The sequence below is a fragment of the Schistocerca gregaria genome, chromosome 3 (genome assembly GCF_023897955.1).
Source record: "Schistocerca gregaria isolate iqSchGreg1 chromosome 3, iqSchGreg1.2, whole genome shotgun sequence".
NCBI classification, from domain to species: Eukaryota; Metazoa; Arthropoda; class Insecta; order Orthoptera; family Acrididae; genus Schistocerca; species Schistocerca gregaria.
The window spans coordinates 367,963,917-367,980,780 of NC_064922.1; the positions used below are offsets into that span (position 1 = coordinate 367,963,917).

General features: G+C 40.8%; 1 protein-coding gene across 11 annotated transcripts in view; it reads right to left on the reverse strand.

The window, feature by feature from the left end:
- The window catches only part of LOC126354916 (mucin-17-like), a 518,430-nt gene that overhangs the window by 70,084 nt on the left and 431,482 nt on the right, over positions 1-16,864 (reverse strand). For all 11 annotated transcript variants that reach the window (XM_050004997.1, XM_050004993.1, XM_050004988.1 and 8 more), the window contains 2 exons: positions 8,325-8,456; positions 5,682-5,783 (listed from right to left, as the gene is read on the reverse strand). In XM_050004997.1, the coding sequence (XP_049860954.1) occupies positions 5,682-5,783; positions 8,325-8,456 (234 nt within the window). The remainder of the gene's footprint in view (positions 1-5,681; positions 5,784-8,324; positions 8,457-16,864) is intronic.

The window sequence follows — 16,864 nt, forward strand, 5'->3', positions numbered from 1 at the left end:
CGGAGTACTTGGAAGCGGCAGCGACGGCGGCTGCATCAACACGGACGGTAGATCGGCAGCAGCGACAGGACTGGCGTCTCGAGCTGGTGGAGGCGAAGGATGGGGCAGTGGCACAGGCGTGGCCACCACTCGGGGGCGCATCTGGTCGTAATGGCGAACAACCGTGCCGTCGCCCGTACGGATTTCACAAAGCCGGCGGCCACGAAGAGCCTTGACCACCCCTGGAATCCATTTAGGGCGAGATCCATACCCTCGTGCCCACACGTCGGCGCCCACCGAGTATTTTCCCGCACTAGGGGACACAGTACAAGGCCTGACAGGGTGAAGCAGGTGCAGTAGAGTGCGCGGTTGGCGGCCATGCAAGAGTTCAGCAGGGCTGCGATCACCCAGAGGCGTGAAGCGATAAGAACTCAGAAATTGCAGCAGGGCGTCATCTGTGGAAAAATCACTAAGGAATTTTTTCATCTGGCATTTGAAAGTGCGGACAAGGCGCTCGACCTCCCCATTCGATTGCGGATGGAAGGGAGGTGCGGTAACATGATGAATCCCTTGTCCAGTACAAAAATCACGGAAGGCCTGCGAAGAGAACTGAGGGCCATTGTCCGTGACGATCGTGGATGGAAGACCTTCTAGCGCAAAGATTTTGGACAAAGCCAGCGTCGTCGCCGCAGTGGTGGGCGACGGACATCTAACAACAAATGGAAACTTCGAGAAGGCGTCAATCAACAGTAGCCAATAAGTACCGAGGAAGGGGCCAGCAAAGTCGGCGTGCACCCGTTCCCATGGCTGAGCGGGATCAGGCCACGGAGAGGGCATTGTACGAGGTGCCGCCAGTTGTTGAGCGCACTGGCCACATGCAGCAACCATATGGGCGATGTCCGAATCAATGCCGGGCCAATAAACGTGCCTGCGGGCCAGGGACTTAGTCCGAGAAATACCCCAATGGCCTCCGTGCAACAGTTTGAGAACATCTTTGCGAAGAGAGGCTGGCACCACGACCCGTGGAGATGCGCCATCCGTGGCCAGAAGAACAACACCATCACGAACAGACAGACGAAGGCGCAAGGCATGGTAGTTGCGAAGGGGATCCGATGCCCGGCCCCCGGTCTTGTCTGGCCAACCTCGTTGAACAAAACCGATCACCCGACGCAGGACCGGGTCCCGCGCAGTAGCTGACGCGACCTGCGAACCTGTAAGTGGAAAGCCCTCGACTGCACGACGTTCTTCCTCATCAATGTGGAAACAGAGGAGTTCATCGCGATCGAAAACAGGGTCGGGGCCCATCGGCAATCGCGACAATGCATCCGCGTTTGCGTGCTGGGCCGTGGGGCGATAGTGAATCTCATAATGAAAACGAGACAGGTATAAGGCCCAACGTTGCAGGCGGTGAGCTGCCTTATCCGGAAGTGACGCCGAGGGGCTGAACAGAGAGACCAGCGGTTTGTGGTCGGTGATGAGGTGAAACTTAGAACCATACAAAAAAACGCTGAACTTTTTTAGAGCATAAATGATAGCGAGCGCCTCCTTTTCGATTTGAGAGTAACGCCGTTGCGCCTCGTTGAGGGTCTTGGAAGCATAGGCAATGGGTCGTTCCGACCCATCCTCATACCGATGGGCGAGAACAGCCCCTAGGCCATACTGTGACGCGTCAGTCGCCAGAACCAAGTGCTGACCCGGACGGAATGTGGCAAGACAAGGTGCCGACTGCAAATGAGCCTTCAGGCGGACAAAAGCCTGCTCACACCCGTCGGACCAACAGAAGGGGACGTTTTTGCGTAACAGCTGATGCAGAGGATAAGCTACCGCTGCTGCGGATGGAATGAATTTGTGATAATAAGCAATCTTGCCTAGAAACGCCTGAAGTTCTTTGACCGTAGACGGCCGGGGTAGAGCGTTAATGGCCGCAACGTGCTCACGGAGAGGGCGTATGCCCTCACGGGACAACTGGAAACCAAGATACTCAATGGAGTGTTGGAAGAACTGTGACTTGTCCAGATTGCACCTCAACCCAGCCGAATGCAAAACTCGAAACAGTGAACGTAAATTACGAAGGTGCTCCGCAGTGGAGGCTCCCGTGACAACAATGTCATCCAGATAGTTTATGCAGCCGGGAACAGAAGCCGTGAGCTGTTCCAAAAACCGCTGAAAAATGGCCGGTGCGCTAGCGACGCCAAATGGTAATCGCTGGTACTGATACAACCCACAAGGAGTGTTGATAACGAGAAATTCCTTGGAAGGAGCGTCCAACGGCAACTGATGGTACGCCTCCGATAAGTCAAGTTTGGAAAAGAACTGGCCCCCAGCGAGCTTGGTAAACAACTCCTCAGGACGAGGAAGAGGATAAGTGTCAATGACGCTCTGAGCGTTGACAGTGGCTTTAAAGTCACCACACAATCGCAGACTCCCGTTTGGTTTAGAAACCACCACGATCGGCGATGCCCATTCGCTGGAGGTAACCGGAAGGAGAATCCCTGAGGCTGTTAACCTGTCTAGCTCAGCCTTGACAGGTGCACGCAACGCCACTGGAATAGGGCGTGCCCGGAAAAACTTAGGGCGAGCCGTAGGTTTAAGAGTAATGTGGGCTGCAAAATCCTTGGCACAACCCAGACCAGCAGAGAACACGGACGAAAATTCACAACACAATCCATCAAGCTGTTGATACGGAATGTCCTCAGATATGAGGTGCACATCATCATCAATGGAGAACCCAAACAACTGGAAAGCATCATAACCGAACAGGTTTTCAGTGCCCGCATGATCCACCACATAAAACGTGAGGGGCCGAACAACAGACTTGTAGGCAGTGGAAGCATCAAACTGGCCCATGATAGGAATTTTCTGCTGATTATAAGTCCTCAGATTGCGCGTAACTGGAGACAAAGGAGGGGAGCCCAACGCCAAATACGTGCGAGAATTAATGAGAGTTACTGCAGAGCCAGTGTCCACTTGCATGCGGATGTCTTTATTCAGAACACGAACAGTAACAAACAACTTATTTGTTTGAGAAAGCACACAGTGAACATCCATGTCCGACGCCTCGTCCTCGTCGACAGGAACTTTATGGGACTGACACACAGAAGCAATGTGGCCTTTTTTCCTACATGAATTACACGTGGCCCAACGTTTTGGACACGCTGCCCTGTCGTGCTGTACGAAACAACGGGGCAAGAAGGAAGCGCGGAACGAACCGGCTTCTGTGGTTGCTGGTTTCGCTGCGAGCGTTGCGGCCCAACGCGACGTTGTTTACGCGAGTGAACCGCCGCCACATCTTCGTTCTCCTGTGCAACAGGCAAATTGTCCTTGTCGAGAGTTGACTGTACAGCGCCTACATCACACCACGCGTCTATTTGCGCGCCAGCAGCGTGAGACACTTCAAAGGATTGAGCGATGCTTAGAACTTCCGACAACGACGGGTTTGGCAGTTGTAGGGCACGTTGCCGAACTTCTTTATCAGGAGCAAGCCGTAGAATAGCATCCCTAACCATTGAATCCGCATAAGACTCGTGATGAGTGTCCGTGACAAACTGACATTTCCTACTCAGGCCATGTAGTTCCGCCGCCCAAGCCCGGTAAGATTGATGGGGCTGTTTACGACACCGGTAGAACGCCACGCGGGCGGCAACGACGTGGGTGTTTGTTCGATAATAGGCAGACAATAAGTCACACATTTCTTGGAAGGACAGGGAGGCTGGTTCCCGCAGAGGGGCTAACTGAGATAGCAGCTGATAGACCCGAGGGGAAATCCAAGATAGAAATAACGACTTACACATAGGAGCGTCGACAACGCCGAAAGCCAAGAAGTGTTGCCGCAAACGCTTCTCATAATTCTCCCAGTCTTCAGCGGCCTCGTCGTAAGGAGGGAATGGAGGCGGAGAAGAGGAAGACAGACGATGAGTAAGCGACGTCGACAACGCCTGAATCGCTGCCGTCAGCTGTGTTTGTTGTTCAATGAGCGCTTGCATAAGCTGTTCCATGTTTGCCCCGTCACGAACACGCAAATCCACAACGCGGTGAAAATATCCCATCCTCGTCGCCAAAAAGTGTTATAACCTTTAATCACAATAATTGCGTGGATTTTCACACTCTCTCTTAGAAACAATAGCTGATCACATGATTACAACTCAGTCTCTCATATTCGACTGCTGTGCCGTGACATGTGGCCGGTGCCGTTCGTAGCTAGGTGGCGCTCCCGCGCTCATCTGATTTGCGGAGCGCCTCTATCGCCGTTTGTGCGTACTGTCGTGGCGGCACTGTTAAATGTCGTGGCACTATCACAACAAATCCGAATTAAAGTGTTATGAAATACTTTCTGAAAATAATTGTCTATAGTGTTACATTATATGGAAATTAAAGGTGGATGATAAACTGAATAGAGATGTTGAGAAAACAAGTTTTTACAATGTGGTATTACAGAAGAATGCTGAGGAATAAATGAGTAGACTGAGTATCTAATGAGGAGGTACTGAACCATTCCAAAGTGAAAAAAATTGTAGTGCACAACCTGACAAAAAAAAGACAAGTTGACACGATATATCCAAAGGCTTCAAGGAACCTTAATTAGGAAAAGGAAGAGAGTAAGTGTTTGAATTCTAGAGGAAGGTCAAGGTTTGTACATAGTAAGCAGGTTCAAATAGGTACAAAAATGGCTCTGAGAACTATGGGACTTAACTTCTGAGGTCATCAGCCCCCTAGAACTTAGAATTACTTAAACCTAACTAACCTGAGGACATCACACTCATCCATGCCCGAGGCAGGACTCGAACCTGCGACCGTAGTGTCATGCAGTTCCAGACTGTAGCACGTAGAATCGCTCGGCCACTCTGGCCGGTGTTCAAATAGGTGTAAGTTTCAGTAGTTAAGCTGTTACACGAGACTTGTATATGATAGACTAATGTGGAAAGCTGCACTAAACTCATATTAATACTGAGAAATATTATCATAACAGTTTTTTCCATCATCAAATATTTCTTATGTATCTATAATCAAACTGATCATGATGCAAATTTTAATTTAGTAATAAGAACTTTTAAGTCTTGTATTTTATGTTGTCCTTTCATAGTTAGAATATTCTTGCAATGTTGTCCTTGACTAGTCTTGGTAAACTTTTTTAATCGTGTACAAAACAACCCCTTTGGCAATTCTGACAATCTCTTTGACAATTTCAACACTAACTACCATGATGACTCTTTCATCTGTTCTGCCGACTCCAACTTCTAGCTTTCAAGGCTCTACAGTGTTCATCTCAAAGTGTATCAAGTAATCAACTAACTATTCAGCATACAAAATTTATATCTTTTTTTTCCCCCTCATATCCTATGGAAGAATCCTTGAATCTGGTTACTTGAGAACTATCCAGTCATCATTTTATGTCTCTGTCAAGACTAATTATTTAAGTCACCAGATATCTCAAGATATTTATATGTTTATATGAAGGAGCTATTTTGTAAAATTATACTGTATTTTATCAAAGTCACAAAACAGCTAAACATGTATGCATAGTATTTTTGCAAATAAAATAGAAAAGTGTGTTGACACTGATATCTAGGCAGAAAACCACATGAAAAAGAGCAAACAAAAATCCTATTGAAATTAATTTTACACTATGTAATTTGACTGAATCAAAATAATATGTCAATGACCAAATTATAATTATTTTTTCAAACTCTTATATTAGACATTACCTGAGATTTTGGCTGCTGAAGAGCACCTGAAATTTGATTTCCAAACAATGCTAAAAGAAGCTGTTCATCCTGAGGGCTCAGTTTTCCTGAAGTGACTGTTTCCTAAAAAAATTTATTAGCAACTATATTAAAGACCTTATACATCTGTAAAGTTCTCTAAACAGTTATTTGAAAAAAGAATTAGAAAACAGACATCAAAAAGTTTGAACTGAAAAATACAACGTTAATTTACAAAGAGAAATCAAATATGTGCGAAAGCAAGAAGTCATTAATCCAGTTTTAAAATATTACAATCCTTAAGAATCAAAAAAGTGACCATTTATCTTATTATTTATTTCTTCCATGAGTGATCCTAGTTTCTGGCCACTGTATTTGAATGTTCATTTACACTTTTACAAATAAATACCTATAGTTCCTTACACATTTATGCAGTATAATAAACAGTCATCATATGAAGCTTTAATGTCAAGTCTCAAATTGTTTTCTAACTTCTATTTAATGGCTTATTGCTGAGCAACTGTTATGAAAATTTGACCCATGGAGGAATTTGCTTTGTAATATGTGTCCTGCTTTTGCCACTTTGTTGACTGCAAAGCACAAAAAGAAAGTTCTGTTTGTGCCACATGCCACGTGGGATTAGCTGAGTGGTCTAAGGTGCTGCAGTCATGGACTGTGCGGCTGGTCCCGGCGGAGGTTCGAGTCCTCCCTCGGGCATGGGTGTGTGTGTTCGTCCTTAGAATAATTTAGGTTAAGTAGTGTGTAAGCTTAGGGACTGATGACCATAGCAGTTAAGTCCCATAAGATCTCACACACATTTGAACGTGCCACATGCCAACCATCTCACACAACTAAGAGTAAAATGATCAAAGTTTTAAAGTATGAAAAAAGACAAAAATTCTTCACTGCTACACCTACTACCAAATGTGGTGTCCAGCGTGTGTATCTTTGGAGCTTTTCTTTCTATCTTTCTTGCTCCTTATATGTAATCCTGTCTAATACCTTTAGAAACAAAGATTCCAAGACTTACCAAGTGGGAAAGCGCCGGTAGACAGGCACAATAAATAAAACACACAAACACACACACAGAATTTCTAGCTTTCGCAACCGACGGTTGCTTCTTCAGGAAAGAGGGAAGGAGAGGGAAAGACGAAAGGATGTGGGACCATTGGCTTGTGACTGTGTATGTGCGGATGGATATGTGCGTGTGTGTGAGTGTACACCTGTCCTTTTTTCCCCCTAAGGTAAGTCTTTCCACTCCCGGGATTGGAATGACTCCTTACCCTCTCCCTTAAAACCCACATCCTTTCGTCTTTCCCTCTCCAGCGGTTGCGAAAGCTAGAAATTATGTGTGTGTGTGTTTGTGTGTTTTATTTATTGTGCCTGTCTACCGGTGCTTGGTAAGTCTTGGAATCTTTGTTTTTAATATATTTTTCCCATGTGGAAGTTTCTTTCTATTTTGTCTAATACCTTTTGTACATGATTCTGCTTCCCCTGTCTTCCATACAATCATTCTAGATTTACAGAATACTTGTACACATTTCATTCCTAAATTTTTATGTTTTGAAGCTATATACACTGAGCACAGTTTCTATAAAGTGAGTCAATTTCTTGAGTCCTAAAAGAGCCAGTAACTGTGACTGCAGACAGAAGAATATAGATACTGATATCCATTGTACCCTCTAGATTATGATACAGACAAGAATTAGATTAAGTAAGAAATGTAGTCCTCCTAAGGGTAACCATTGTAAGCAGAACATTTACAACTTATTGAAGTTTATACTTAATTGAGTTAATAAAAAGTGAACTCCTTTCAGATAAATTTATGGAAGATTGCAACTGATGTAGCATCCTGTGTACAGCTCATGACATTATGCAGATAAACATCACAGATCAAACAAAAATAGTATGCCAGAGCCATGGAAAGTACACAATGTGTAAGTCTTGCATTTGCTCATGCATAAGTATCTCTCGTTGTGAATAATCTTATTCAGCAGAATCTCGCCTATTAGCTCCACTGGTTAATTTTACAGTTGTAAAGACTATCAACGCAGTGTGTAGTGGCACAATGGTTTAGGCTTTTGGCAAACAGAAGGGAAGAGCATGGTTTAAAACTCATTTAGCCATCCTGGTTCTAGATTTCTGTTATTTCCTTACAGTTATGATCACAAATGCCAGGATAATTCCTTTGAATGGAGCATGACTGGTTTGTTTCCAAATCCTTAACCTACTGGAACTCGTGCCATCCTTTAATGATCCCTTCTATACTAGTTACCCTTCAAGACTGACACAATCTGAAAGCTTAGCAACATTTTCTGTGTTGTGTATCTGCCTTTCAGTCACTCATTGCCACAAATATACAACGAACTGTTACTTTTACTCCATTATTCCTACACATAAAATATTCTGCTTTTTGCTTTTATGAGACATGCTGAAAATATAAAGTTTAAGTGTGGGAGTGTGGGTGGGTGTGGGTGGTTGGGTGGGAGAGTGGGCGGGTGAGTGGGTCAGTTTCATTTTAAGTATTATATGTCTTAGAATAGAAGCAGCCAATCACAAATTACTCCAGTCTTTTTTTAAATAATTTTGTATTGTCGTTACACTCTTTAATTCAGTGCACATTATTATAAACAAGTCTATGCTTACCACTGTAGGAGACTTGGAAGAAACTACAGGAGTATTCTTTGGAATCTCCAGTTCCACTATGCTTGAACTAACAGTTGGTTCATCAGTCACATCATCTGCATTAATATTTACACTTTGCTGTCCCAGCAGGTCCTACAAAATAATATTGGAACATCATTAATTAAGAGTATCAACTCATTGTCATTTGCATGTATTCTAAAATTGTCCTTCTACAATAATGGAGAAGGTCATGGAAAATTAAATATTAATTTATACAATATTTTAAAAAATAACTAGAAAACAATTTCTGTTCATTTGACAGCAGTCAGCATCAAAATTTCATGAAAATTTTATATTAATCATTGCACAGAAATAAACAATGTGTCTCAGGGGAAAGAGGCATTGTCAGGATAAGTCACAATAAACGATTTCATATGGATATATGATAGATTCTTAATGACTTCAGAATTTTTAAAACTGTGAGGAGTGAGAAAACTGCAGGTGATGGCAAAATAACAGATTGTTACTTGAATATGAATTAAAATAAAATAAAATTTTAAAGAATGTTACCAACAATAGCAATGCATTTTGTGGCTTGTGTAGACAGATGGTGTGTTTATAATCTGAGACAGTGTCCACATTCTTCTTTTATTTGTGAACAAACAATTTATATGTGAACAAGTAATTCCTCCTTGATTCACTTTTTGCTTATAGACTTCCGTATCCAACCAACTCGCATATTAAGATGGTGACTGGCAAGTGAATTGTGCTCCATAAAGCTTGCTAGTTTACGCAAAGTTTGAAGGTGTTCTGCAGCAGTGTCACATTATGTATACATAATATAATGTAAATGGATAGATAAAAAATCCACTCACCAAGCAGCAGCAAGGGAACACACATACAAAAGGATTTTACTTTTACAAGCTTTGGAGCCAGTGGCTCCTACTTCTGGCAGAAGAAGTTACAGTTCAGAAAAGTAACCCAAACCCCAGGTCAGGGAGACTTACTAGACAGGATGCAAAAGAAAGACTTTCCTTCTCACCTGCCTGGTAAGTCTCCCTGAGCTGGGGTTCTGGGGGACTTTTCTGAGCTGTACCCCTTTCCCTAAACCTGTCCAGTCCTTTTATTTCACTCCTCTTCCTTCCCCTTCAACTCTTCTGCCAGAAAAAGGAGCCACTCACTCTGAAAGCATGTAAAAGTTAAATCCTTTTGTGTGTTTGTTCCTCTGCCACCACTTGTGAATAGATTTTTTATCTGTCCATTTACATTATGTTATCCATAAATAATGTATTGAGTGTTTCTAATGTATGCTACACTCCATTCTTTTGCACTCTCGGGTGTGTATCATTAAAGTAATAGCTAAAACATTGCGGAACGTGCAGTGATTCCATCATTGATGATATCAGCACTGGAGGTCAGCTGGTTCTGGCAGTAATGGCCATGCTGGCCAGCATCCCAGGAGATATGAACAAGCTCAACTGCACTCACATGATGGCCACACTGTAGTGTTCTGATATACTCAACCTCGTTATAAGAGCCATCACTGATGCCATCTCCACTGGAGTGCTCGTATAAATCCAGAACACAACAGAACTCAATGTGAACCAGGTTAGTGCTCCACATAAGTCCCTTGCCAATGCTGACAAGAAAGTATGTATCCTTGAAAAGCAGATCATTGAAAGATCAGATGAGATTCAACAGTATCAGTGACCTAATAATCTCGAAACCTTTCGAGTACCAGAAGAACCTGATGAAAACACAGATGAAGTGATCATCAAAATTTCCTGTAAAAAATTAGGTCCACAGATTCGAGAAACTGATATTGATAGGAGCCACACGGCAGAAAGCAAGATAGTAAATTCCACAAAAATCAGACCTGTCATAATAAAATTCCTGTCCTATTCAAAACGCTCTTAAGTCTGTAAGGTAAAGAAAGAAATTAGCAAAATCAAGACTGACTGTATGAGAGAGGCCTTACATCTGCAAGGATGAAAATGTGGAACATGGGGGTCTTCCAGTTTGTTGCAGAATGTATGGACCAGTGATGTCAGAATAACAATAAAGACAACTGAAAAGAAAAAAAAGAATCCATGAACAACAACACAGAACTTTAAAGCACAAACTGCATGAGCCCAAAATGTCTCTTTCGTTAATAAACATTTTGTTTTGCATTATCTTTCCTTAAACAGATTTCTGTTATTATGATATGTTTGTTTAGGATTACTTTAACCACTAATTATTAATTTAGGGTTCAATTTTTGCACTTTCATTACTTGTATAATCTGAATTTCACTGTTTCTTCATTATTCATGAAGGATTCTGATTCTGGTTGATAATTTACTGGCAAATTATCATTTTATTCATAAGTAATGCAGTTGGTTTAGACACACTCTTGCTCTGTTGTTCTTACTGTTCCATTTTAAGTTATTACTTTTTATTACCATTTGGTGTAATCACTACTATTATAGCTACTTTCTTATACATTTATACACTGTTGCTTAGCCACTGTGCTTTATCCATTTCATTAATGAATTATTCAGCCTGTTCTCGAACACCTTCAACTATCACACACCCTGTTACAGCAAGTTCCATGACCTTGAGCTTCCCCTCTTTCTTTGGCCTTCTACCTGACTATTTCAGATTTGTGTGGACCTCCCTCCCATCCTCCTCTGATCCTCCGACATTATGAAAGGCACAGAGGTATGCCCTTTTCAACGACAGGTGTTCTTACTACCTGCTGGCTTATCCCGGAAGTGACTCTCAATGGCTCTCTACTACAACTCGGCACACAGATGTGCAGTTTTTATTACTAGTCCATTTGTTAGTGTCTACTGCATATTTCAGGACATCAGCTTTCATACCATACTCCTGTCAGAGACATGGCTGAAGCCAAGAATACACTCCAGCTCTCTAAGTGTTGATATCCAAGTTTTTCTGAGGCATGACAGATTTAATAGACGAGGGGCAGTATGGCAGCAAATATACATAGAAACTTGTTTCACAATGTCATGCTCATGCCCAAAAATGAAGACAAACAGCACAAATGTATGTTTAATTAAATTAAACCTCTAAACAGAGTATCTTATCTCTGTGGTATACAAGTCACCCAAAATTAGGCAGTTTTCCAGCTTTGAATTTGCACTCTCAGGCCTTGAATCTTTGTATGAACACCATACTGTAACTCAAGATATGAACATAAGTTTTCTATAAATCAGTTGTTCATTTCAAAATTTAGTTGTACACTTTCCTGTTCAAACTGTGCACTGCTTCCACTTGGACAAAATCCACATACAGTAGACACTTGTATGTTTATCAATAAATTTGCAACCAAATATCCAAATACAATGTTTGACACTGATCAGAATTTTGCACTTGACATATGTGCTCATGATATAATAATATTCACAACCTTCTCATTGCAAGCAGCAAGTGGAGACATTTAGAGGTTTTAGGTGAATAAATATGTTGAGCTTACAGCTGCTGCCTATGATATTTCTTGCTAGGTAATTGCAGGATAACTTTGATATAAATTATGAAGTATCAAATTTTACTGAAGAATTCAATAATTTATATTATAAGCATGCTCCTCTAAAAACAGTAAGAGTAAAGAGAAAACCTGTAGCATGGTGGACAGATCACCTTAAACACCTTATGAGAATCAGAGATGGAACATACAGCACATATAAATCGAACCTTACCCCTGATACTCATCTCACCTGCAAGCAACAATGCAGCCACAGCAACATCAGTTATCCATGATAATGCAAAACTCAGGTTTGCACACATGTTACTTTAGTATTTACACAAACCCACTATCTTGTGGAAAAATCTATGAGGTTTAGGAACAGGCAAACCCATAGCTACAGCTGAACCTCTATTTCCTATTAAGAATCTGTAAAGTATTTCATCATGCCAACATCTTTACTTGACCAACATGTGAAGGCACAAAAATGTTGATTCCATTAAACAATTGATGTTACAAAAGAAAAAATATTCTGCAGCCTGTAATATGATAATATGGTCAGAAGCCAACTGTACAAGTTCGTTTGGCAACTACACTATACAATAACATTACACTGCAAATGATAAATTTGCTCATTGATCCACTACCACCCAAAATAATGGAATTTTTAACAATTCTCTGACCTCCAGAAACTCCTCATCAGCCTAAAAGAACACGCTGATAAAATCATTACCCCTGACAAAAAACTTTGTGACAACATGCCAATATGCATTCTACCAGCATTATTTCAGGCTTTACATAAGATATTTCATTATCAGCTAATTATGAACCTTGAATAAACTTTCAGATGAATACCAGTCAGGTTTCCAGAAAAATGACAGTTGACTGTTCTTATAAAACTGACAGACAATCTGAAATAAGCTGTGGACAGAATAGAGGTGACTGTTATGCGCTTTTAGGATTTCAGCAAAGCTTTCATTACTCTTCTAATTATATGTTAATGATGTGTCGACTATTCTCTTCACTGAAAATATAACATGTATGCTGATGACTTTCAGTTATACTTGAGTGCCAAGTCCAACAAACCTGTACCTAGGCATCCAGCATGTACATGCTGACTTACTTGCTTTATCAGAGTGGTCACAGAAAATTTGTTTCTAACTGAACTTGTATTGAAGTGACTTCTCATTTAGCATTCATTCAGTAAGTTTCTAGAATCACTAGTCTCCTTAGTTATCCTCCTTAGTTATGTTTAAACAATATTGCCATTCATTTGATTTATTAGATTCAGTGGAGCCTCTGTGGAATGTTAACCTTGATGAACTTTAAAAACTGCAAGCCAGTCTATGTGCATATTATTATGAAAAGTATGTGTTCAGTCACTGCACTTCGAGTGGCTGCCATGTCAGTTATTTAAAATATTCCATGCACCTGTTTAATCATCATCTGAACATGAGACATTGAACGAGGCATTTTAAGATCTACACTAGCTCCAACAATCTTCTTTTCTGTTAACTGCATTTTGGTTTTATAAAAATTTATGGGCAATGTGGGCTTAGAAAAGCCAAAAAAAGTGAGCAGTGAAAGAGATCTCAGAATTTTTGCAACTGCACCTCTGCTAACAATGAGAAGAAAAATCAGCTGTCATCTAAACATGTAAAAGAGAAGGAATAAATTCCATTTGTAAAACAGCATTTTTAAGCAAAACTGTATTTAAATTTATAGGAATCAAGATGTAAAATGGTATCATTTATGTAAAATATAGAGAGTTGCATCAAATCAATCTTCAGATCAAAAACCACAACAGCAACAACATGGAAAAAATCATCACTTTGAGTGGTTTACTAAAAAAAGCAAAGCATGTCTGATGAAAAACCTTCGTAATTTAAAGTAACTTAAAGCATGAAAAGCCGAATGAAATTAGTATAGAACTCCCAGTCATTATGCCTCAAAGCAGTGCTTTACTTATGCGGACTGAATATTGTTTGCTTTTTAAAAACATTTCCCCATGACAAAGTATTTTAATAGCACTATGAGAGTACATTAAAACTAAAACAAATTAAATAAGTGTCTTGAACAACATTATTCAAAAGGAAATACAGAACTGAATATTGAGAAAAAATATGAAACAAATTGTTACAGTCCACATCATGAGGACCGTAGCATTCTTATACAAATGGCTTAGAGTATTCTTGTCATGGCAATCATGAATTATCATGTTATAATTTGAGAAATATCTCCACTCTCTTTTTAAGATTCAAAACTGACTACTGCCACCTCTGCACATAAGCCTTAACCTATATACTGAACCTGTGATATTTTCCCTTAGCGTCAGCATATTACCATCATGGTCATATTAGTTCCCAAAAGGTGCTTTGAGGTGTAATGTCTGGGAGTTCTACAACTAATTTTATTTGGCTTTTCCTGCTTTAAGTGTACTTGAAATTAAGATGGTTTTTCATTAGGCATCCTTTACTTTATTGGTAAGGTCCGACAAGATCCAACGGCGTTATATCCACCGAGCAATGTAATCAAGTCAATGACATGTTCAGAATACACTATTTTCCTATGTTAAAAATGCCGTTTGGATTGAAACTTCATGGCACATTAAAACTGTGTGCCAAACTGAGACTTGAACTCGGGACCTTTGCCTTTCATGGGCAAGTGCTCTATCAACTGAGTTATCCAAGCACAACTCATGATCTGCCTTCACAGCTTCAATTCTGCCAGCACCTTGTCTCCTACCTTCCAAACTTCACACAAGCTCTTCTGCGAACCTAGAAGAACTTGCACTCCTGGAAGAAAGGATACTGCAGAGATATGGCTTAGCGACAGCCTGGAGGATGTTTCCAGAATGAGATAGTCACACTGCAGCAGAGTGTGTGCTGATATGAAACTTCCTAGCAGATTATAACTGTGTGCCGGACCGAAACTCAAACTCGGGACTTTTGCCTTTCACGGGCAAATGCTCTACCAACTGAGCTACCCAAGCACAACTCATGACCCGCCCTCTGAGTATCAATTCTGCCAGTACTTCATCTCCTACCTTCCAAACTTCACACTGAAGGATTGGATTGTTGTTATTCGAAATGATTATAACATTCAAATTGCATTTATGGTCAATATTCTCACAAAATCTATTATTTTTATGTAATCAAAGCTTAAAAAGCCATTACATATCAAGATTTGGTTACGTAATCGAAAATCCTCTGTTATTGGCTGAAGCTCCGGTGATGTCGCAGTCTAGGAGTAAGATAACGCTATACATACAGAAGAGTTAGCCCGAAGTTAATTGGTTTTTATGCACTTTCTCTGCAAATAGTTTAGCTATTTGGTAACAGAAAACACATTTATAACTTTTAAGTAATAACAGAAAGGAATTTTATGAACACTGATAGAGGAAACCTAACAAAAATTGATACATTTATGCTCCACTCATTTAGAGTGGTGATATGTGCAAGGACGGACATTCTTTTACCTGCTTCCTGCAACAATATTAAACCCACTCAAAACCAAGGAATTGTGGAACTTTTGCAAATGGGTCTCTATCCTATAAGTGGATTGTCAACTATCAGTCATGAACCACAACCCAAAGCAAATAAAGTTATTCTTGGCAAATCTTAGTGCTGATTTCCAGTATACAAGATACTCTGCAGAGATACCTGCAGAAGCATGTGAACAGTGGTGTAATGGATAGAGCATGTAAAAATGTATAAGAAGAACACAGGTTCAAATCCTGGAAGCATCATAATTTTTAAAAGTTTTACATGAAATTTTAAACTAACATTAGCAATATTTCATTGTAGCAGTTGTTTTGATTGCAGGGTTTATTGTATATGTCTTCACATTAATCTTACTCTGAGAAATGGATGACTAAGGATAAATGCATCTATTTTTCTTACAGATAATTACCTGTTATTGGAAAGCATTGCTAGTAGTGAAGATATCACCAAACTCACACAGTACAATGAGGTGTAGGACAATGAGGTTTTTTTTGCCTAAGATGATGGTTTGATTCCTTGTGGAGGTATTGATCCATGTGAGTGTTCTTTCTATATGCCTTGTGGCCCAGCATCCCATCCACCCATTTAATTAGTGACAGATCCAGGAAACTGGGTTGAACATTGCTCTCTTTCTCCATTGTTAACTGTATCTTCGGGTTAATACTGTTCAAATGCACCAAGAAGACATCCAGCTCTTCTTCACCATGAGTCCACACTACAAATGTGTCATCAACATAGCGGTACCATTTAGATGGCATTTTACTGGCAGTCTGCAGCGCTTGCTGTTCAAAGATCTCCATAAATAAATTGGCAACAGCTGGGTTTAGAGGGCTTCCCATCGCCACCCCATCGATCTGTTCATAAAACTCATTGTTGTACAGGAAAGAAGTTGTCGTCAGGCAGTGTTTAAATAAAGCTACTATGTCAGTCAGAAAAATATCTGCTTTATAAGAAATAGCTTCATTTACAGGCACCATGGTAAACAACGACACGACATTGAAGCTCACAAGAATATCACTTGAGCTGACATAATCTCCCTCAGTTTTTCAATAAAATGGACCGAGTTTTTAATGTAATTTTCCGTTCTTCCAATGTATGGTTGCAGCAAGCAGGCGAGATATCTGGCCACCTCTTGTGTTGGAGATCGTATGGCACTCACAATTGGTCTCAATGGGACCTGTGGTTTATGGTACCTTTGGGAGTCCAAGATTGTTTCACCAGTTGATTGTTATTTCTCAAAATTTTGTTTGTAGGATGCTTCTGAAGGTTCTTCCCAAAAAAGCCAGCTAAATGGTACCGCTATGTTGATGATACATTTGTAGTGAGGACTCATGGTGAAGAAGAGCACGATGTCTTCTTGGTGCATCTGAAAAGTATTAACTCGAAGATACAGTTTACAATGGAGAAAGAGAGCAACAATCAACTCAGTTTCTTGGATCTGTTGATAATTAAATGGGTCGATGGGACGCTGGTCCACAAGGTATATAGAAAGAACACTCACATGGATCAATACCTCCACAAGGACTCAAACCTTCATCCTAGGCAAAAAAGAGATATCATGTAAACCTTGGTGGACAGACCCAACAAAATCTGCA